The sequence below is a fragment of the Scyliorhinus torazame genome, chromosome 13 (genome assembly GCF_047496885.1).
Source record: "Scyliorhinus torazame isolate Kashiwa2021f chromosome 13, sScyTor2.1, whole genome shotgun sequence".
Taxonomy (NCBI): Eukaryota; Metazoa; Chordata; class Chondrichthyes; order Carcharhiniformes; family Scyliorhinidae; genus Scyliorhinus; species Scyliorhinus torazame.
The window spans coordinates 185,098,497-185,123,232 of NC_092719.1; the positions used below are offsets into that span (position 1 = coordinate 185,098,497).

The window sequence follows — 24,736 nt, forward strand, 5'->3', positions numbered from 1 at the left end:
TTCACTCAAAATGAGGGTTCTTTGGGGTGCAGGTGGATATGCGGGGTTTGTGTGCTAAAAGGGGATATTTGGGCTTTCCTAGGGCTGGGCAAGTGGGAAAGGGAACCGGGCGGGGGCCTCCACGCTGGCCGGTTTAAGCCGGCCAGTGAACGGGAGTGAGGTGGGGGGAGGGGCTGCGGCCATCGGAGCCTGGCAGAACAGGGTCCGAGTGGTCTAGCCGGGGTGAAAAGTTGGGGGGAAGGAACCGAGGTTGGGAGGAGGAGTTTTACAAGAGGCAGTGGACTGGGGGGGGGTAGCTGTGTAAGATTAAGGGTGACTACGAGTAATCCCTGATTCCTTTTTGTCATTTGTTTATGTAAACATGCGGGTTGAGGTTTGGGGGTTGGTGGGTAGATGGGATCATTGTTATTATGGGGACTGACATATCTTGCTGATTATTGTTTATTGTTAATGGATGTAAATGTGGGAGAAAATGTGAAAAAGGAGAATACATTTTTTTTTTTTAAAAAGACAGATCGATAGGTTCTTGATCAATAAGGGGTTCTGGGGAGACGGCACGGGAATGGGGATGAGAAAAATATCAACCATGATTGAATGGTGGAGCAGACTTGATGGGCCGAGTGGCCTAATTCTGCTCCTATGTCTTATGGTCTTCACAGACTCGTGATAAGAAAAACAGTGGAATACTCCTCAAAATCTATTTTTATTGTTAGACAATGCATGAAAGGAACTGCACGCAAGTGTTGGAGTGACATTGTCGACTGAAAACAAGACTCTTTTATAGATCATTCATAGCTTTATGATCACCAAAAAGACACCTACCGTCTTGCTAATAAAATATATTTCTACCTACCTCACTGTATAGCTGAACAATGTGTTTGTTGGATGCAGCTGACAACTTAAGGGGAGCTGTATGGTGTGAAGTTGCCAGGGACTCCTCGTAGAGCTTAGCTGTTAAATCACTGACATATCAGATTGTACTGGTGAATGTCCACCTTAAATTACAGCCATAGATCCTAAAAGAACTCACGAAGGCTGAGGAAACTGAACTTTAAGATAGTACTGTCTACTTGAGTTCCTGGCAAGTTTCTGGCAATGTTTTCGAAACCGGGTGTTCAGTTAATTGTGTTGTAAGCTACCCAAGCTGGTCCATTGACATTGAGCATGTGAGAGCTAATGTTTAATGCAACCGAAACTCAACTCTGAACTCTTGGACAGGTTAGAAAACATCAGGTGAAAGTTGCATAGAACTCTTCTCATTGACATTAAATTTTTTTTAAATTTAGAGTATGCAATCAATTTTTTCCAATTAAGGGCCAATTTAGCATGGCCAATCACCTACCCTGCACATCTTTTGGGTTGTGGGGGTGAGACCCACGCAAATACTGAGAGAATGTGCAAACTCCAGATGGACAGTGACCCAGGATCGAACCCATTCCTCGGCGCCATGAGGCAGCATGGCTAATCACTGGGCCACCATTCTGCCATCTGATTGTTATTGAAAAGGCAGTGATGAAGGTATTGAATAACTAAGAGTTAACATGAACATAAAAAAGGTGTTCCAATGTGCTGCCTGTGAAATATTTTCCCTTAAAATTAAACTGTCCAGTTTGTAAGTGTGGTTATACTGCAAGATCTGAAGTTGTCTCAAAAGTGCAACTTTTCTAAAGCTGGTCTCACCTACTGCTGAGCCCAAACCGTTCATGATTGACTTTAGTAATGCCGGTACTAAACTTTTTATCATACAGTTGAAGACACTTTGCATAAGTCCAGACATACAGGAGGTCTCCATTTTAAGTTTCCTCCAGCTCTATTTCACTTTAACATTGCAGATATAATAAGGCCAATATGTGCACTTAGTGTCAGGACAGTAGCTTTAACATCATTAACCCACTGCTCACTTTCACTGCGACTCATCCCTCCAAGGGGGGGGAGCGATGGGCAGGGTGGGCTCGCAAGGTAAACAATGGGTGGGGTGGGACTTGCAGGGGAGGCCATGTGCGGGGTATTGCACAGGGTAAACGGAAGGTCAGCCAGCGAGAGCAAAGTAAGCAATTTCTTTGTTTTATATTTTTAATTGTTATTTTAAAAGTTAATATGAGAATTTAGGAGTATTTCAATTTTCTGAGCATAATGTTTTATTTTTTTCTGATGAGAAATGTTCTACAGAATGTAATACTAGCTTTTAACATTGGTTGTAATGGGAACATCTGATTTGCTGAAAAGTTGTTTCCCTTAAAAGTTGCACTTTCAGGAATGCAACCACAATGTTTAAGTGAAGACTCCCTATACAAAACAGCTTGCTTATAGAACATAGAATAGTACAGCACAGTACAGGCCCTTCAGCCCACGATGTTGTGCCGACTATTTATCCTAATCTAACCTACACCCCTTCAATTTACTGCTGTCCATGTATCTGTCTAAGAGTCGCTTAAATGTCCCTAATGACTGACTCCTCCACCTCTTATGGCAGTGCATTCCACATACCCACCACTCTGTGTAAAGAACCTATCTCTGACATCTACCCGATACCTTCCTCCAATCATCTTAAAATGATGTCCCCTCGTGACAGCCATTTCCACCCTGGGGAAAAGTCTCTGGCTATCCACTCTATCCATGCCTCTCATCACCTTGTACACCTCTGTCAAGTCACCTCTCTGCCTTCTTCGCGCCAGTGGGAAAAACCCTAGCTCCCTCAACCTTTCTTCATAAGACATGCCCTCCAGCCCAGGCAGCATCCAGGTAAATCTCCTCTGTACCCTGTCCAAAGCATCCACATCCTTCCTATAATGAGGCGACCAGAACTGGACACAATATTCCAAGTGTGGTCTAACTGGAGTTTTATAAAGTTGCAGCAAAACCTCACTGCTCTTCATCTCAATCCCCCTGTTAATGAAAGCAAACACACCACACACCTTCTTAACAACCCTATCAACCTGGGTGGCAACTTTGAGGGATCTATGTACGTGGACCCCAAGATCCCTCTGTTCCTCTACACTTCCAAGAATCCTGCCTTTAACCCTGTATTCAGCATTCAAATTCGACCTTCCAAAATGAATCACTTCACATTTATCAAGGTTGAACTCCATCTGCCACTTCTCAGCCCAGCTCTGCGTCCTGTCAATGTCCTGCTGTAACCTGCAACAACCCTCAACACTATCTACAATTCCCCCAACCTTCATGTCATCGGCAAACTTACTAACCCACCCTTCTACTTCCTCATCCAAGTCATTTATAAAAACCACAAAGAGCAGAGGTCCTAGAACAGATCCTTGCGGACACCACTGGTCACCGACCTCCAGGTGGAATACTTTCCATCCACTACCACTCACTGTCTTCTTCCAGCCAGCCAATTCTCTATCCAGACAGCCAAATTTCCCTATATCCCATGCCCCCTAACTTTCTGAATGAGCCTACCATGGGGAGAACCTTATCAAATGCCTGACTGAAATCCACATCCACTGCCCGACCTTCATCAATGTGTCTCATCACATCCTCAAAGAATTCAATGAGGCTTGTGAGGCATGACCTGACCCTCACAAAGCCATGCTGACTATCTTTAATCAAACTATGTTCTTCTAAATCCTATCTCTCAGAAATCTTTCCAATATTTTGCTCACCACAGACGTAAGACTGATGGGTCTGTAATCCCAAGGATTTCCCTATTCCCTTTCTTGAACAGGGGAACAACATTTGCCTCCCTCCAATCATCTGGTACTACTCCAGTGGAGAGTGAGGACGCAAAGATAATCGCCAACGGCACAGCAGTCTCCTCCATCGCTTCCTGTGGTAACCTTGGGTATATCCCATCAGACCAGGGGACTTATCTATCCTGATGCTTTTCAAAATTTCCAGCACATCCTCCTTCTTAATAGCAACCTGTTTGAGTCTATTAACCTGGTTCACACTGATCTCATGAGCAATAAGGTCCCTCTGTCTAGTGACTACTGAAGCAAAGTATTCATTTAGGGCCTCCCCCATCTCCTCCGACTCTAGGCACAAGTTCCCTCCACTATCCCTGATCGGCCCTACTCTCACTCTGATCATCCTTTTATTTCTCACCAAGTGTAGAACGCCTTGGGGTTTTCCCTAACCCTTCCCGCCAGGGCTTTTAGATGCCCCCTTCTAGCTCTCCTCAGTCCATTTTTGAGTTCCTTCCTGGCTACCTTGTAACCCTCTAGAGCCGAGTCAGATCCTTGCTTCCTCAACCTTACGTAAGCTTCCTTCTTCCTCCTGACTAGAAGCTCCACTTCTCTCGTCATCCAAGGCTCCTTCACCTTACCATTCCTTCCTTGTCTCAGTGGGACAAAACTATTCACTCACAGCAAGTGCTCCTTGAACAATCCCCACATTACTGTTGTGCATTTCCCCAAGAACAATTGTTCCCACTTTACGCTCCTCAGCTCCTGTCTAATAGCAGTATAATTTCCCCTCCCCCAATTAAATACCTTCCCAGACTGTGTTCCTATTCCTCTCCATGACTATGGTGAAGGTCAAGGAGTTGTGGCCACTGCCACCGAATGCTCTCCCACCGAGACATCTGACACCTGCCCTGGTCCATTGCTGAGCACCAAGTCCAATATGGCCTCTCCCCTGGTCGACCTATCTACATGAGTCAGGAATTCTTCCTGTACACACACAATCTGCTCCATCCAAACCATTTGCACTAAGGAGGTTCCAGTCAATATTAGGAAAGTTGAAGTCACCCATGACAACAACTCTGTTACTTCTGCACTTTACTAAGATTTGCCACCCAATCTGTTCCTCCACCTCTCTGCTGCTATTGGAGGGTCCATAGAAAACTCCCAATAAAGTGACTGCTCCTTTCTTGTTTCTAACTTCCACCCATATTGACTCAGTAGACAAACCCTCCTCAACTACCTCCTTTTCTGCAGCTGTGGTGCACTCCCTAATTAACAGTGCCACTCCCCCTCCTCTTTTACCTCCTCCCTATTCTTCTGAAAACATCTAAACCCCGGAAAATCTAACACCCATTCCTGCCCCTGTGAAATCCATGTCTCCGTAATGGTCACAACATCGTAGTTCCAAGCACTGATCCATGTTCTAAGTTCATCTCCCTTATTCCTGACACTCATTGAAACAGACACACTTTAACCCATTCCACTGAGTGCAACTTTGCCCTATCAACTGTCTATCCTTCCTCACAGACTTGCTGCATACTATTTCTGCCTGTTCAACAGCTACCCTATCCTCTGATCCATAGCTCTGGTTCCCATCCCCCTGCCAAACTAGTTTAAACCCACCCGAAGAGCTCTATCATACCTCCCACCTAGGATATTGGTGCCCCTCCAGTTTAGGTGAAATCCATCATTCATGTACAGGTCCCACCTTCCCCAGAAGATATCCCAATGATCCACATATCTGAAGCCTTCCCACCTGTACGAGCCCTGTAGCCACGTGTTCAGCTGCACTCGCTCTCTGTTTCTAGCACACTTGCACATGGCACCGGTAGCAATCCTGAGATCATTACTCTGCTTGTCCTGCTCTTTAGCTTCCAACCTAACTCCCTAAAATCACTTTTTAGATCCTCATCCCTTTTCTTAGCTATGTCGTTAGTGCCTATTTGCACCACAACTTCTGGTTGCTCCCCCTTAAGAGTCCTGTAGACTCGATCCGAGACATCCCTGGCACCCGGGAGGCAACATACGTTCCGGTAGTCTCGCTCGCGATCACAGAGCTAGACTCCGTGCCAGAGACCTGGCCACTATGGCCTTCCCCGGTAGGTCATCCCCCCCCCCAACAGCATCCAAAACGGTATACTTGTTTTGAAGGGGAACGGACACGAGGGATACCTGCACTGTCTGCCCATTTGTTTTCCTTCCCCTGACTGTAACCCAGCTACTCTTGTCCTGTACCTTGGGTGTGGCTACCTCCCTGTAACTCCTCTCTATCACCCCCTCTGCCTCCCGGATGATCCGAAGTTCATCCGAAGTTCCCTAACGCGGTCTCTGAGGAGCTGGAGTTTGGTGCACTTCCCGCAGGCATAATCAGTGGGGACACCCTCACCACCCACATGCTACAGGAGCATGCAACTGCCCTATCCTCCATCCCCTCTGATCTGAATTCACAAAGAGATTTAAAGGGGGGGGGGGGGGGGAAAGAAGAAAGATTAAACACCCGTTAGGCTCTTATACAGTTGCTCCTCTCCCAAGTGAACCCTCGAAAATTGGTGATTCTGCAAAATGAAAGAATGATCGCCTGCTGCGCCCCCCCCCCCCCCCCCAAAAAAAAAATGGAGCCATTGCAGGGGCATTTAATGTTACAATATAAAAATTACAAGAGGTTAGTGGCTTGAGATAAATGAAAATATAATTTATTGCTCTTATCACAAAGACTGCTTTGAATCTGGAAGTGTTCTTTTTAAATATGCTGATGCGGGCCAAAGAGGCCAGATTGCTGTTTTAGCTTGAAGCTGAATGGGGAGTAGTGATGGCGTCCCTTATTGGGAACGGAATACCGATTTTCTTTGAATGTTTTTCTGGGCCCAACAAGGAAATTATGGACCTTTTCTGTCCCGTGATTTCCCCCTCCAAACTTTGTGGTCTTGAGTTCCTGATAACTTGACATATATTTCCTGGTCTTTTTGGCTAGGAGTGGATAGGTCGCATGCTCAAAAAGCCCAACCATCAAAATTAGGACAGAGTTGAGGGGGAACCTTTACTCTGAGGGTTGTGAGACTTTGGAATTCTCTTCCAAAAAGGTGGCGGAGGCAGAGTCCTTGAATATCTTTACGGTAGAATTAGCTAGATTCTTGATAAGCAAGGGGGTGAAAGGTTATTGGGCAAGAACATGAAGTTTTTAAAATCAGATTATCTGTGATCTTATTGAATAGTGAAGTACGCTACTCCTAAATTGTGTTTGTAAAATTGACTAAATCTCCCTAGTGGTGCTCATGGACTGGCCGTCCACTTGTGAAGCCAGGTCGCTGCCTCGAGTGTAAAAACGACTCTCAATGTTTCACTTTGTTTCTCCTTTCAAAATTCTTTTTAATTTTGAAAACCATCCTGCACTAAGGAGGATGTGGTCGATGGTTCGGGTAAATTGCAGTTAAATATAGATTTAAGTGAAACTTTGCGGAAATGGCTACTGAAATGGGGTCTAAATTGGATTGTGTACTGATAAACCACTTCCCTAATGCAAAATCACTACAAAACCATTCTAAAGAGTAAATTCAACTTGGTTCTTTAAATTAAAGAACAGGAATGAGTGGGGAAGAAAATTAGCTAACTGGCTTCTGTTTATTGATTGAATTATTTAGAACGAAGAATGACTATTTATGCATAATTCAAGAATTATGAAAACATTACCAAAATGAAATAATTTAAGGATTTTCAAAGATGTCCTTGCTGATTAGAATAAAAAGTGTATAGAGGCATAAAATCATAGAACAACCTTGGCTGGCCAAATGGATTCAAATGTTATTTCCAGCCCAATTATATAACTAGATTTGAGTTCCATATGTGTTTAATGTGTTTTATTGAAAAATAATCACTTTGTAATGTAGACCACATGTAGCTTGTGTATGCAGTGGTTACTGCTGAAAAGGCTTCCTTGACTGAGTTATTGGACTTAAAGCGGGCTTACATTCCTGTATTTTACCCCTTGAGTTAATTCCATCTTTCCAAAAAGATGTTAAACTAAGGTCTGGTATGCCCTCTCAGGATCCCGTAGCATAAAATTGTAAGGAGAGCTGGTGAGTTTTCTTTAGTGTTCTGGTCAATATGACAAAAACAGATTACCTGGTCATTATCGCTTTGCTGTTTGTGGGGGCTTGCTGCATGCAAATTGACTGCTACGTTCCCTGCATCACAGTAGTGTCTGCACTTCGGATACGAGCTTCATTGGCTGTTCAGGGCTTTGGGGTGTTGGGTGGATGTGGAAGACACTATATGAATAAATGCAAATTTTATTTTTCCCCTTTTTGAAGAATTATGTACACCTTTTTTGTCCTTTTTGATTATGTGCAGTGCCATGTTTAAAACGGGATACACAAAGTTACACCCAAAAATCACATGTATTGAGCAAAACTTGCTGTCACTTTCATAGAATTTACAGTGCAGAAGGAGGCCATTCGGCCCATCGCGTCTGCACCGGCTCTTAGAAAGAGCACCCTACCCAAGGGCAACACCTCCACCCTATCCCCATAACCCAGTAACCCCAAGCAACACGAAGGACAATTTTGGACACTAAGGGCAATTTAACATGACCAATCCACCTAACCACATCTTTGGACTGTGGGAGGAAACCGGAGCTCCCGGAGGAAACCCACGCGCACACGGGGAGAACATGCAGACTCCGCACAGACAGCGACCCTAGCCGGAATCTAACCTGGGACCCAGGAGCTGTGAAGCAATTGTGCTATCCACTATGCTACCATGCTGCCCAATGCAATATGCATTTTAATTCCTAGATTTAACATATTTTCACCTTAAGACCCCATGCAACATTACCATAGTGAGTTAGAAAACAGTCAAAACAACCTGCTTTGGCCCTGTGCCCTGCTACATTTAGTTAGAATCATAGAATTTACATTGCAGAAGGACGCCATTCAGCTCATCAAGCCGACACCGACCCTGAAAGAGCACCCTACCTAAGCCCACACCTCCACCCTAGCCCCGTAACCCAGTAACCTCACAAATCTTTGGACACTGCAGGGAAATTAAAGTGACCAATCCACCTAACCTGCACATCTTTGGACTGTGGGAGGAAACCAGAACACCCGGAGGAAACCCCCGCAGACACGGGGAGAACTTGCAGACTCCGCATAGACAGTGACCCAAGACAGGAATCAAACCCAGGTCCTTGGTGCTGTGAAGCAACAGTGCTAACCACTGACGCCCACGTTAGTCATTTAGAAATGCGTGCCAGCGGCCTAGTTTCACTGGCCATTTCTGTCTACTCCCTCTTTATGGGGAGTGTGTCCTCTGAAAAACCCATGTAACGCTAAATGAACGAATACATGTTAACTTCAGATTTTAAAAAATGTTAAGACAGTTTAGCAGATTAATAAATCTTTTCAGAGTTTGTTTGACTCCTGTTAATGGTTTAATGTAACAAATGCATGTGGGTGTCAAAAAAGTGACATGCAAATTTCCCCTCCATTACATTTAGTTCAGTCACTCGGTGCTGTTTAACTTTACCAGTTATGATGATTCTGCTATAAACTTGTAGCATTGAAGAAAATTGCAGTGCAAATTCCAAATGTTTTAATTAAGAAATTCAGTATATGTATACTCAATTTATATGACTCCATGGTAGATTGAGTGTGCTTGAAGTCACGGTCATAGATTAGACTCATTGAATGTTACAGCACAGAAGGAGGACGTTGAACCCATTGTGTCTTCGCCAGCTCTTTCAAAGAGCTTTCTAATTGGTCCCGGGTTCAATTCTGGCCCCAGGTCACTGTCCGTGTAGAGTTTGCACATTCTCCCCATGTCTACGTGGGTCTCACCCCACAACTCAAAACGATGTCCAGGGTAGGTGAATTGGCCATGCTGAATTGCCCCTTAATAGGAAAAAAAAAGAATTGGATACTCTAAATTTTTTTTTTTTTTTAAAGCTTTCTAATTAGTCCCACTCCTCTGCTCTTTCCTCATACCCCTGTATTTTGTTCTGCATTAAAATATTTATGTAGTTGCTTTTTTGAAAATCCTCCACCACCTTTTCAGGCAGAACATTCCATAACACAGCAACTCACTAAATAAATTTAAAAATTCCACATGCCGCCTTTGATTCTTTTACCAATCAGCTTAAAGCTGTGTCCTTTGGTTGCTGACCCTTCCTTCGTGATGAGCAGTTTACGTACATACAAATGTAAAAATAGGAACAGGAGTAGGCCATTGCGCCCCTCGAGCCTGCTCCGTCATTCAGTAAAATCACAGCAGATCTGTTTGTGTTTCGGATTCCACATTCCCATCTGCCCCCTATAACCTTTGGTTCCCTTGCATAACAAGAATCTATCTACATCTGCCTTAAAATATTAAGTGAATTCCATCTAGCCAGGGGGAACGAGCTAAGGTATCTGCAGCTCAAAACCTTCCTACGAAAGGAGACATGGACGTACCCACAACCGCCACGACAGACACTACTGGAAGAACTACTGGACGCAAGCATACTAGACAAAAGAAACTGTAGTGACATGTATGCCTGACTGATAGAAAGGGCCGACACCGTACTGGACGCAACAAGATAGAAATGGGAGGAGTACCTGGGGATTGAGATAGGGTGGGGACTCTGGAGCGAAGCACTGCATAGGGTCAACTCCACCTCCACGTGCGCAAGGCTCAGCCTGACGCAACTAAAAGTGGTACATAGAGCCCATTTAACAAGAACCCATATGAGTAGGTTCTTCCAGGTGGAAGATAAATGTGAACGGTGCCAAGGAGGCCTGGCCAACCACGCCCACATGTTCTAGTCTTGCCCCAGACTTGCAGGTTACTGGACAGTCTTCTTCGAGGCAATGTCCCAAGTGGTGGGGATGAGGGTGGAGCCATGCCCGAAGGTGGCGGTCTTCGGGGTTTCGGACCAGCCAGATCTATTCCTGGGGAGGAGGGCGGATGCCCTTGCCTTTGCCTCCCTGATTGCCCGCCTTAGAATCCTGTTCGGCTGGCGGTCAGCAGCACCGTCCAAAGCTGCAGACTGGCTGTCCGACCTTTCGGAATCTCTCCAAATGGAGAAAATCAAATTCGCCATCTGAGGGTTAGACGACGGCTTCCACAGAATGTGGGAGCCATTCACGCAATTGTTCCGGCCAACGAACGAGAGGAAAAATAGCCAGGTAGCCAAGAATCAGGGGGGAGTAGCCAGGGCATGGGGGGGGATGGACCAGGAGAGGGGGGGGTTGGGGGGGGGGGGGGGGGAGAGACAGCTAAGCCTACGAGGAAAGAAAGGCGAACCGTGGGGGGGGGAGAGAGAAGAGACAGGGAACAAGAGAGGAGAATCAGGGAGGTGGGGGGGAGCCGGAAGGAAGGCACGGGATACAATACCGAACAGGGCATCTCCAGGAGTAGGGAACGAGGAGAATGAAGACGAAAGATGGGAGGAACGGATGAAGTGGCGGTGAGCGCGAGATCTGTCCGGGAGAAGCGACAACAACACCAAACCCATTCGAGTATTGCCCACTGTAATTGTCTCTCCGGCATCCAAATGTATATTTACCTCCCCGGTCTCCACCAACCCCCCCCCTCCCTCCCTCCTGCAAACAGTCGCCTACTTATGTGTTGTAAATAATTTTGCCAGTTATACAGGGTTGCTGCTGTTGAGCTGGTGCACAATACTCTACCAGTTATCCTATTTTATTTTTATTTATTTTACTATTTTCTTCTCTTTGGTATGTTTGGGTGTGCCCTTCTATCTATCTATATATATATATATCTATATCTATATGTGTGTGTGTGTGTATATATATATATATATATATTATATATATATATATATATATATATATTATATATATATATATATATATATATATAATATATATATATGTTTCTTAACCTGTGTACATAACGGTAAATATACTTCGTTCAAAAACCCAATAAAAATCATTTATTAAAAAATTTAAAAAATATTAACTGAAGTGGTGGCACAGTGATTAGCACTGTTGCCTCACAGCGCCAGGAACCCGAATTCAATTCCTGCCTTGAGTGACTGTGTGGAGTTTGCATTTTCTCCCGTGTCTGCGTGGGTTTCCTCCGGGTGCTTCGGTTTTCACCCACAGTCCAAAGATATGTTATGTGCAGATTAGGTGGATTGGCAATGCTAAATTGGTTCTTAGGCTCCAAAGATGTGCAGGTTAGGTGGGGTACAGAGAACTGGGCCTAGGTCGGGTGCTCTTTCAGAGGGTCAGTGCAAACCCGATGGGCCAAATGGCCGCCTCCTACACTGTAGGAATTCTATTCCACATCCATAGTCTTCTCAGGCAGAGTTCCAAAGTTGCACAACCTTCAGAGAAAAAGTTCTCCTAATTTCTGTCCTTTAAGGGCTACTCCTAATATTAAACTAGTGCCCCCTAGTTCTGGACTTACCAGCAAGTGGACACATCCTTGTCAAGACCATTCAGGATCTTGTGTACTTCAATCAAGTCACCTCTTATCTTTCTAAATTCCAGTGGAAACCAGCCCAGTCTGTCCAGCCTATCCTCCTATGATAACCCGTTTATTCCAAGTATTGATCTCGTAAAGCTCCTCTGAACTGCTTCTATCGACATCCTTAAGTAGGAAGACCAAAACTGCACTGAGTATTCAAGATGTGGTCTCAGTAATGCCCTGGATATCATAAGCATAACATCTTTACTTTTATGTTCAATTCCTCTGTGTACGAATTAAGTCTTTCATCCCTGGCACTATTCTAATAAACAACTTCTGCAACCGTAACGCCCTGCCTAAGGCATTGCTTAGAATTGGACACAATCCAGCTGAGGCCTAAGCAATGTTTGCATAGATTTTACATAGCTTTTGTACTCTATGCCTATATTTTTAAAGCCAACGATCCTGTATGCCTTTTTAATAACCATTTCAGCTTGGTCAGCCACCTTCAAGGATGTGTGCATGTGCATTCCAAGTTTCTATGTGCCTTTTTTCTAGATAGCTTATATTTAATGTTTATAGAAATAAAATTCAATTTATTATAATCCAATAAAATAGGCCATTATTTAGCAGGAGTCTTTGGCGGGTGATAAGGGAGGCTAGGGCATCTGCCCTTCTCCCCATAAAGAGCTCTGACTGCTCCGAACCCCCGAAGACCGCTATTAACAGGCATGGCTCCACGCTCACCTCCACAACCTCGGACAAAGCCTCCAAGAAGGCTGTCCAGTACCTGACTAGTCTGCGGCAAGACCAGAACATGTAGGTATAGCTGGCCAGGTCTCCCTGGCACTATTTACATTTGTCCCCCACCTCCAGGAAGAATCTGTTCATTCGCGTTCTGGTTATGTGCACCCCCTTTAGTTGCGTATGGCTCAGCCTGTGCATGAGGAGGTTAGAGTTCCCCCTCTGCATGGCTTCAATCCAGAGTCCTCCCCCTATCCCTATGCTTAACTCTTCCAGTTCTCCTGCGTCTCATCCAGTGGTGACCATACCTCTAGTAGCCATCCATACATATCCACGCAGTTACTGTCCTCTAGCTCGCCAGCGGTCAGAAGTCTGTCCAGTAGGGAGTGTCCTGGTAGTGGGGGAAACGTTACTGTTTCCTTTTGGAGGAAGTTCTTTATTCGTATTTATCGTAGCTCGTTCCCTTTCGGGAGCTGGAGCTTATCTGTGAGTTCCCCCAGGGTCGCTACTCTGCCATCTATGTATAAGTCCCCTACTGTCAGTACCCTTTCGTCCTGACTCCACCTTTTACAGGAGGTGTCCACAGTAGGATACCCACATGTTCGAGACATAGAGGAGCAAGTTGTTTGCATAGAGTGCGACTGTCTCCCCTCTGGATGCCTCTCCACCCTTTTGCTGATCGAGAGCAGTAGCCAATGGCTCGATTGCCAGGGCAAACAGTAGCGGGGATAAAGGGCATCTAGCCTCATGCCTCTGTGCATCCCTGGGAGGGGGGTGGGCTTGGGCCCGGCCCGTCTCCAACCTCAGATCCATGCAGTGTGGAGCTTGGTCAGAGATGACTATTGCGGAGTATTCTGTCTCTACCACCCCTGGCAGCACCAATTTTTCCCACTGCAATTTTGTGGCCCAGGGAGAAGAAGAACTCCCTCTTCCTCAGGTGTGTGAACCTCCATGGGTCCAATCCCCCATGTGCTCCATAAAGGAGCTCAGTTCTCTCGCCATAGCTGATTGTTTCCTCTGCTTTGGGGCTGGGTTTATCCAACCATGGGTCCTGTACATAGTTGAAGTCTCTCTCTCTCTCTCTCTCTCTCTTTGCCCCCCCCCCCCCCCCCCCCCCCCCCCCCATATGATGGGAGTCTAGCTGGGGAATTTCTGTCATGATCTTTTTGTTAAAGTCTGCGCCTTCCCAGTTAGGGTCATATATATTCATAACTGCCACCGGTGCCCCTTCCAGGACATCGCTGACCATTACATACTGCCCCCTCAGGTAGTCACTGTCTGTCGCAGTAAATGTCGTCCTCCTACTGAAACGGTATAGCCACCGTGCACCCCCCCCCCCCCCCCCCAAGTCCTCGTCACTCTAATTTCACACACACATTCATAAGCTGCAGATCGTGTAAGCATGCACCTCTTTGCTTTTACAACTAACCCCCCCTCCCCAGTACACCATAACATTACTTTTTCTCTTTGAGGTACCACAGAAATGCAGCCAGTGATGATTAGGATACGCTGTCAGAAATCTTCCACTTGCAGCCAGATACTAACACTACTTAAGCCCATGCCTCCACCCTATCCCCGTAACTAAGTAACCCCACCTAAACTTTTTGGACACTAAGGGCAATTTATCATGGTCAATCCACTTAACCTGCACATCTTTGGACTGTGGGAGGAAACTGGAGCACCCGGAGGAAACTCACTCAGACATGGGGAGAACGTGCAGACTCCGCACAGACAGCGACCCCAGCCGGGTATCGAACCTGGAACCCTGGAGCTGTGCGGCAACTGTGCTAACCACTGTGCTGCCCTTGAGAACTCGAGGAGTCAGGTGATGACTGGTGGGGCAGCCAATAGATGAAGGCTGGAAAGTAAGCCAACAAATGTTTGCCAATGTACAAGAGCATTTGATTAGCAGGTGCATGGGTTGTGCACCGATGTCTTGAGTGGATAGCCTATGTTGCTTCTGTAGCTTCCCTGTAGCCAGCTTTTGATTTGTGTTGATGACTCAAATGCAGCAGGTGTGGTGGATTGCTATGGAATGAAACCATCAGAACTACTGCCAAGATACTGGGCATTTAACTGTACGAACCAGTGAAAGTTTGCACAGCTGCTGGATATTGAGGGGATGCAATCCTTTTTCATTCTGGTTTCGGGCCGAGTTGACTTGAGGTGCCTGTACAGTGATATGTGCAGTTAATGGCACCCTGTACCACAGCGGAGTCTCTGGTGAAACTGAATTTGCTCTGCCTGCTTCTCTCTGGCAAAAGAATGAAATGTAGTTGGCTCTTGATGAATGGAGTGCTTCAGTGTTCACCCTTGCATAACAGTGGACAGCAAATTGTGAAATGTTATCGATATCTCCAGCTGTCTGGAAGGAGCCAGATGCATAAAAATTAATTGCTATAGGCATCTTCATAGCCACAGACAAAGCCATTTGTGAGGCTGAAGCAGGTGGCAGATTTCAATCAGGATGACTCGCTGAAGCAAACAGAACAGACAGGCGGATATGGGGCTGGATTCTCCGTTTCGCCGGCAGCCTGTGGTTTTCCAGACGGCATGGGGCTGCCCACAATGGGAAACCCATTGGTCGGCTGGCAAGATGGAGAATCCCCGGAGCCCGCCAACAGAGAATCCCACCCATAGTTCCTGCTGAAAGCCCTTCTCTCCCCTCTCTTCCACCAGCTTGTCCTGCTCTACATGGCCTCTGTTCAGGGGCCGGAGCTGGTTTAGCTAAACCAGCACTGGGCTAAATCGCTGGCTTTTAAAGCAGATCCAGGCAGGCCAGCAGCACAGTTCAATTCCCGTACCAGCCTCCCCGAACAGGCACCGGAATGTGGTGACTAGGGACTTTTCACAGTAACTTCATTGAAGCCTATTTGTGACAATAAGCGATTTTCATTCATGCTCCAAGTCATACTGTAATCCAAATGGAATGGCCACTTGTGCATCAGTGTCTGGGAACGACTTGTCTGTGCAGAAGGCATGAACTCCTTAACCTGCAATGCCATTTCCTGTAGAATTTTGCAACTTTAAATTATTGAAAGTACCAAACACTTGTACAATCGAAGCTGCAGCCAGAAGACATCAACCAGCAACTAACCTGCAAGTAGTTGATGGTCCTTTTAAATAGCACTTGGGGGTTGGGGTCCTGAATCAGTGTCTGTGCAAGTTAAAGCGAGGATCTTAGTTGGAGCCTTGAGCTCCAAAAATGATGCTACTGGTGTCAAATCTGATTGACTTCATGACCTGCCTGTTCTGCATACTTCGAGTGCTTGTTCACTGCATGCAACCAACAGATGTACAGTCGGAACGGGTCAATGCTTAATATAGAAATCCTACCTTAGGTGTACCTGCGAGCAGACTTAATAAATTCAAATGAAAACCACTTCTGATATAAGACTCTGAAATACATGTTTAATATATAAAGTTATATGGTTTGTAGGCACACGTTAAATTGTTGCTCAATGTCTTTCTTTGTTAATGTAGTTTAGATTGACTGGCAACTTTTATATACCACGTAATTTCATATTCTTCAAAAATGCAATCTATATTTTGAAATGCCATTATAAATACATTGCATTGACCTTCACTAATAATTATTTCCACATTCAGATGGCAATAGTCTCAAGTGACTTCAGAGTGCACATGATCCTTTTACAGTTGTAGTGCCGATAATTGACAAACTACAAAATGCACTTGTACTGTTTTGGTATTTTAGCCAGTACTAACCACAGTGAACTAAATTTCTGCTTTGATCCTAGAAATGTACTTCCTGTATCTGAGATGAAAAAGGAAAAGTGCTCACTGGTCATGCAACGCATTTTGGTTAAAACCTTTAACATTGTTTTGTAGTTACCTATTTGTAACCAAAGCATCTCTCGAATTGGCTTCTCTACCTGCACCGCACACTCAGCCCTAGTGTCCCCCATGGATCCACTTGTGCCCATCCTGTTCCTCATTTGCATTCTGCCCTTTGGCAACATTGTTTGCAAACATGAAGTTTATTTCCATATTTAGTATGCACTGTTCTCATCCTCGCCACCACCTGTTGCTATCAGACTGCATCTCCAATCTTGGATGAGCTGTCATTTCCTCCAGCTAAGTATTGGGAAGATTAAAGCAGTTGGCTTTCGTCCCTCCCATAATCTCTGTACGTTTACCGTTCCTATCTTCTGACCAGTGCTTTGCACTGAGCCAGACTGTTTGCAAGCTCAGTGTCCTGTTCAAACCTGAGATGAATTTTTGATCTCTATCCATTCCATCACAAACACTACCTGTTTCCACCACCATAACATCTTCCCACTCTGTTACTTGCTAAGTCCAGCTGCATTAAAACCCTGATTCATGCTGTGGCCAACTTTCCACCCTCTACTTCAAACTACAACTCATCCAAAACTCTTGCCAGTGTGCTCATGTGTAATGGGGCCGGATTGTACATCACTCTTATCCTTATTGACCAGATGGAAAAAATATCATGAGCAATGTTGACCGTTACATGCAAGAAGACATGAAAAGCCCGCCATGAAAGACCTTAAAATTGCTATTATTGCTGCAGCTACAGTCAGCCCACTATCCAAATGGAATGAATCGTGGATTGTATGCAGCATAAAGAATCAATCCCATATCATTGACCAAACATTGAGGTTCCTGACTTCCACCCACCTTGAGAACAGCAGGCAGGAAGCAATCAACTGAATATACACCAGGCACATGTGGCCCCCTGCTCTACAAGTGGAAGTGGAGGGATGACCCGAGCGTGACTGTGACCATCTCAGACCATCACGTCAACCTGCCCACTAAGATCTTTTGCAGGAGGTAATTCAATTCTTCACTTGGCATCACAGGAGGCCATTGAGTGAACGGCCAAAATAGCATTCTATACCCATCGTTGTACCCATCATTCTACTACATCAGTGACTTCAAAGTCTCAAAATGAAAATTCCTGCAGTGTCTCACTTCCATCTAATTCTCTATTTGAGCTCCGTGATTTCTGCTTTCCAGGGATTCCTTTAATGGGCCACTCTATTTTACAACTTTCAATGTCAGCTAATCGGTTTCAAGGAAAAGGACTCTTAAAGCACGCCATAATTGTTATAATTCCATATTGAGTATAATCTAGGTTTTAATGACACTTGTTAGATTCACCAGAAGTTCTGTTTTCTACAAACCCAGGTTTATGGTCATACAATAACAGTCAAATGTTTCAGTGATATTCCACATATATTTTAATGTAAATATTTAAAAAAATTAAATTCTGAAAAATATATTTTGATCAGCATTTGTTTGTTTGTCTACTGTGAGAAATAGAAATACAACAAAAACCTTAAAATATAATTTTTTCATTAAAACTAGGCAAATTAAGGAGTGATATGATGGAACTATTTTATATTATGAAAGCTGGACCATAGTAGTTAAAGCAGATAATTTCTTATAACTGATGGACTTGTATATCGCCTCTGCATCAGAAGGTTGTGGGTTTAAGTTTCATTCCAGAGACTTGAGTGCAAAAATCTGGTTGACATTCCAGTGCAGTATTGATTGTATTGTCAGATGACCCAACTTTCAGCTGAGAATAAAGTGAGACCCAGTGTACCCTCACAGGTGGACATAAAGATTCTGTGGTGATATTTCAAAGATGGGCAAAGGAACTATCCCCGGTGTCCTGCCCAATACTTACCCTCAATCAGCATTGTTAAAAATAATAATAATCTTTATTATTGTCACAAGTAGGCTTACATGAACACTGTAATGAAGTTACTGTGAAAAGCCCCTAGTCGCCACACTCTAGCGCCTGTTCGGGCACACTGAGGGAGAATTCAGAATGTCCAATTCACCTAACAGCACATCAATTGGGACTTGTGGGAGGAAACCGGAGCATCCGGAGGAAACCAACGCAGACACGGGAAGAATGTGCGGACTTCGCACAGACAGTGACCCAAGCCGGAATCGAACCTGGGACCCTGGTGCTGCGAAGCAACAGTGCTAACCACTGTGCTACTGTGCCGCCCATGATTACGTTTGTGGGCAGTTGCTGTGTATAAATCCACTGTTTCTTACATTACGACACCAGTATTCCATTGGGTGCTAAATATCCTGAGGTGAAAAAGCACTGCAGAAATGGAAACAAGGAGTCATGGTCACAAAATTAAATGTGATTTAGCACAACAGCGATAGAAACTTCTTTAACAGAAATGTATGAGGCTGTTATTCACTGCCAGGGATTGTGGTAAATGGCAGAAACAATCAAAATTAAATTGGATAGGTGAATGATGGATGAAAGGATAGTGAACTGAAATGATTAATGTGATTAGGAATTTTTGTCACAGACTGGTTAGCCATCTTCTTTATCATGTCTATGCTTTTGATCAGTTTGAAATTGAATGTGCTGCATCAATAGGACAAACTGCAGCACATTGATTCTGCAAATTAAGTTTCTGTTTACTGTTGCAGGTAACAAGTCTGATATGAATGATACCAGAGAGGTTCAATGCCAAGAAGCCCAAACTCTTGCAGTTCACTATGATATGGTGTCTGTATTAGAAACTTCTGCCAAAGATTCCAGCAACGTGGAAGAAGCTTTTATAAAAATGGCCACAGAGCTAATGCTGAGACATGCTGGGCCTATGTTCACTGAAAAAGGGACTGAAAGCATCAAATTAAACAGCAAAGATGTCGGTGAAGGATGGGGATGTAGCTGCTGACATTGCAGGTTAATTTTATTGGGTTTCACATCATCTCGTTTTAAAATGGACGGATCAATCACATACGGTTAAGTCACTTGGCTTGGATCCCGCTGTTTTAGTAGTGTGCTTGTGCACAGAATCTGTTCAAACCATTGTGAACTGAATCCATTCCTCCAATTTGAAGACTGAGAGTCGAAGCTATTCTTGCTGGTCATGAAATCTTGACATTCCAGATTCCTCGACATTCCAATAAGAACCATAATCCCATCGCCTTAACTACTGATCCTGAAGCATCCATTTTCTCTAACGGCTCTTTTTCTAATTAAATTTATATATCTGAATTGTACAGAGAAGACGTGAACTTTTTAAATATGAAAGTGTAATTAAAATTAAATTGGATAGGGTACATAGGACTGCTTTTTGGGGGAACAAAATTGACTGTTATTAGCAGTCATTTGGGGGAGTTGGGAATAATTATCTCGTTTTCCTCTGCGTATCCATTGTTGCCTTACAAATTAAAAACACCTGCATTCCAGCTATTTGTTTCTTTCAGTTCAGTATGCATTTGGAATCTTGGCAGTCCTCCGTATAGCTCTTTAAAATCTGAGTTCACATTTTACTGTGGAGTGATGTATACTTGTCTGACCTATTTTAATAAGTGGTGATTTAATTTGAAACTTGAATCAATTGCATACATGTAGTAATTAATCTTGAAGGTTATTGTGCTAATTTTGCTTGGTGTGTTGTGGCCCACACTGACCCAAATGTTTTCTTGCTCCCAAGTCAATGATGTAATTCTCACTGCTGATTGGACAAAATCAAGAGAGTGGCTGAGAGAAGACATTGGTTAGCCTAGCAACAGATAATTGTAACTCAGCCTGGGTGTTGTGCTTGGAATTGTGCGGTCCTGCATGTAACGTAACAACTAGGATTGATGCCAGCCTTATTATTGATTCAAAGTACGTAGTCTGTATTGGTGAGAACAAAGCACCGAGCAACAGACAGTACTGATGTGTCCTTTGCTTTGCATTTTCAAAATGCTGGCGGGGGTGATCTCACCTAGAAAATGCATTGTGCACTTTACTTGTTTTTTGAAAGCCAGTTCCAGAGTGGTAGCAAACATTGGTTCTGTCGTTTTATCAACAATAGTGATTTTTGGGGACGTGAGAATAGACCATGTTATCCAATATTTTCTGAGAGCTAGCTTTCATTATATTGAAAGCAACTTTCGGGCAATGTTTGTTCCAGATCAACATTAACAATTCTATTTAACAATGAATAAACCAGAGATTTGGGGGCATTCTGATTTACAAAGAGGGTTGGATGCAGTTTAGTACAAGATTATTCTATAAAGGGGATTAAAAAGCTTTTGTGCTTAGGATGAAATAATGAACATTCAGAGTACATATATTTTAATAACCAGATAAAAGGGTAGTGCCTACAGTATTTAACTATATATGAAAAAGTTTTACATGTTGCTTTACTCAAATCGAGTGTGTTAACTACAACCTTCTGTGGAAATTCTATGGTCTGGCATAAATAGTCACTGGTGTTACTCCTATTTAAATACAAGATTGAAAGGGTACTGAGATGGTGTAGTGAGTGAACAAGGTCTTTTTATCTCCGAGACTTATTTTCAATTCCAGTCCAAACTGATGGCATAGTGTCTCTGTCACCTGGGCAAAATAAATCCGGGTATTTCAATCCAGCTCCTTGCTGGGGGTGAATCAACAGACAAATTAAAGTTGTGGAAAGTGAACACACAAAAGAAATAGGGGTTGATTTTTTTTAAAGCTGTTGTTAAGTTATATTTGGGTGAAATATTACTTCATCTGGCCTGGCCAGATATTGCTGCCTACCAAGGGCAGATTTTAATTCCTGCGGAGTGTGGTCAGTATTCCTCACTCCTCATACCCAGATATTTAAGTTGGCGGAAACAGCAGGTTTTAACTCATTTGAGCCTTATTTGAATGTTGCTGATTTGCAGCTTGCTTGTTTTGGCACAGGTGAGACTGAGCAGTCTGGAGAGGTGTTCCACGGAACAGAGGATTAAAATTCCACAGGGCCCTATGGTTTGCCAAGACCCGTGGGAGCCTCGCTTGCTGCCAAAATTATTGCCCTTAAAATTAAACTTCGGTGGGAATAGATCCACTCCATTTTACCTGCTGCCCCACTCTTCGACCAATTGGGGAAGAGTTTTAAAAAATTCCTTTAGTGAGGAAAGCAGAAAAAGGGCATTTCATTCCTCCAGTGCTGACTTTCTCCAGCTCACTGCCCACAAAATATATCCAGAAAGCATAAACTTTCTCAATGAGGTTGTACAACATTGAATTGATATTGAATTCTTATAGGATTTTAATGGGACTAATAGAATCATAAAATGATAATTCAGTCATGTTGCACTCTGGCTCCATTAAAAGCCATGCTTTTGGAGTGACTTTTGTATTTTGCTGTAGACTTGATAGTGGCTGCTTTTGCTGGATATATTTTTGTTACTTTTTAAAATTTAAATAAAGGAAATCTGAGTTAATAATACTAATGTACTTAATCATTTTACACAATGTTGTCTAGACACACAAAAATAGGCTGTTAATCCATTGGTGTATTGTATAAAATTGTGCTTAGTTGCCAAATTGAGCTGATTGACATTCAGGACAATGCAATAACATCCTATTTCAAAGAACTTGTTGTTCTACATATTTAATTATTTATAAATTATCCCTCCCCTTATCTATGCAGCAATACTCTGCACGTCTATCACCATCATAAACAGTATTGTTTTCTCAATGAACCCAAGTTCACTAATTCTCAAGTTAAAGCAAAAGTTACTAAATTGTGTAAATGTTTTGTGACCAAGCTGTCAGAATGTATTCCAGATGACATTCTCACTGTAATCTTCAGCAATGTATATAAATATATATATATTGCTGATCTGCATAAGTCTTGACATTTCTTTAATTTGGATAGTCTCACTCTACTGTATTGACTGTTTAGAGATCATTGCCTGTATTTGTCCCAAAAAGATGAGGTTTATATGTTGGGTATTTTCATTGATTTAGATTCCGTGTCATAAATTGTTCATGACTTTTTCAGAATCCATTACTTTATAACCTGCCTGCATGTATCGTGTTTTTCAAACATATTTTAAATTTTCAAACTATGAAAAACCTGGATCTTTTAAAATATCAAGGTGGCAGCACCAAACATATATGCACATACAAGCAGTCCGGTCTATTCGCATATTATTTAACAAAGTTAGCCCTAAAGCCTAGTTGCAAGGTGGTTCTTACAATATTCAAAATCCACGCACTAAATATTTCAATATTGCACCGTATTACCAATGAACAAGGACATGGACAAAAGGGCTAAAGCACAATGAAACGATAGGCTTCAAATCGACTTCTGTATTTATGTTTTACAATTCTTTGTAGTTTATTTTAGTATGATGTACAAAGTTTTATATTGATTTAGATTTTAATCTGCTTAATTTTATATCATACCTGTCCTTGGACTGAGGTAATTCCATTTGTCATGAAGAAACAGCCAGGTATACCCTGCACCATGGCTCAGGACTAATGTAGCCATCCTGATCATGAAGGGCCCTTGTAAACTGCACCACTGAAAGATGCACCCCCCCCCCCCCCCCCCCGCAGTCTCATGACTGACCCCGCCCCATCCTTGCAGGCCTGCCTGACTGGCCCTGGCAATACCCACAATCACCTTAATTCTGGCACTGCCTCTATTATGGCTCATCCGGGCCTGCTGCAGTCCTAGCGGTGGCCATGACTCTTGGTGGCACTGTTGTGACTGTAGAGCTGCCAGCCATCCGAGTGATTGGCAGCACTTAATTAATTATATAGTAGTTCTAGGAATTAAAGTTTCACTGTGGAGAACAGAGGGAAAGCTTCATTTAAAACTGGTAAACATCTGATGTGAATGAACTGAAACAAGCCTTCATTAATTACCATTCAAATTCATGTATATTGAAGGCTGGGTCATGTTAACTTGCGTGGTGTAAGGATAACCTTATTAAAACAGGAGGTGGAGAAACTTAAACCATGGATAACCATTCTGTGAGCCTTCTGATGCAGACATGATGTCGGCATCCTTGCTAAAATGCAGTCCCGAGAGGCTTTTGTTTTTCGATTGAGTTATTAGTTTTCAAAGCATTTGGTAAACCCTGAAGGGTTATAAAACTAATTTATTCAAATCAAGGAAGAAACTTCTAAATGAGGGATTAACCTGAAGGTTTCTTTGAGGACATCCCACACATTTCTATGGAACTAGGTAAATTTTCTGGTTTCTGTTTATCTGGGTGTTTCTGAGAGAGTTTGTTAGTTGCAAGCTAGATTTTGTGTGGTGCAGCTCACAGGTGGCCAATGTAGCAGGCAGGTAGGCCTGCACTTCAAGCAGATAAAATGCTTTTAACAATGCACAAAGGGGCTGGTTTAGCACACTGGGCTAATTCGCTGGCTTTTAAAGCAGACCAAGGCAGGCCAGCAGCACGGTTCAATTCCCGAACAGGCGCCGGAATGTGGCGACTAGGGGCTTTTCACAGTAACTTCATTTGAAGCCTACTTGTGACAATAAGCGATTTTCATTTCATGAGGATGAAACTCACCAAGTTTGGGTTTTGCGAGAGAATATAAATTGAAAGATTTGTTCTAGTTTGCATCTAGTGGCCCTCGAGTTGTGTGGCAAAAGAAAACAACTTGCAGATTCACTTGGAAAGATTGAGAAAGTAGCAGAACAATGGATTGTGGTGTCCACAATCAAGGAATGTTAAATGAAAGATTTACCTCTTGCGAATAGCTGGAACTCAGGAGAATTAAAGTAGTTTCCAGAGGGCTGTGGCATACTTAGTTACTTACTTCTATATGTACCATCCTAAGATTGATGTGTCTTATAAGAAAAAGGCTTGAGGGGTGCATAACATGCATGGTTATAAGTTTTGGATTGCATGTTTTGCTTAATTTTTTTAAATACAAAGTTTGTGTCTTTTTTGGAAAACATGGAATTTTGTGGCACAGTTCTGTAAATTATGTTGGGATTTGGCTTAACGATCCTGGGACCATTCAAATTTAAATTTATTTGCCTGAGGGGAACATAAAATGCTGTGTCATGGTTGCCTTCAACTTGCTAGTCGGTGGATGACACTTTTTGTTAATAAATATTTTTATTCTCCATTTTCACATTTTCTTCAGAATTCACACTCCATCAACAAACAGTAAACGGTAATGAATACAATGTCAATCCCCTTATCAA

At 43.3% G+C, this 24,736-nt stretch overlaps 1 protein-coding gene across 1 annotated transcript in view; it reads left to right on the plus strand.

Annotated features, from left to right (window-relative positions):
• rab43 (RAB43, member RAS oncogene family) overlaps positions 1–22,006 on the plus strand; it is a 37,097-nt gene extending 15,091 nt beyond the window's left edge. Inside the window, 1 exon segment of the mRNA XM_072472562.1 lies at positions 19,239–22,006. Within this exon segment, the coding sequence (XP_072328663.1) occupies positions 19,239–19,489 (251 nt within the window). The 3' untranslated portion in view covers positions 19,490–22,006.
• The last annotated feature ends 2,730 nt before the right edge of the window (positions 22,007–24,736 follow it).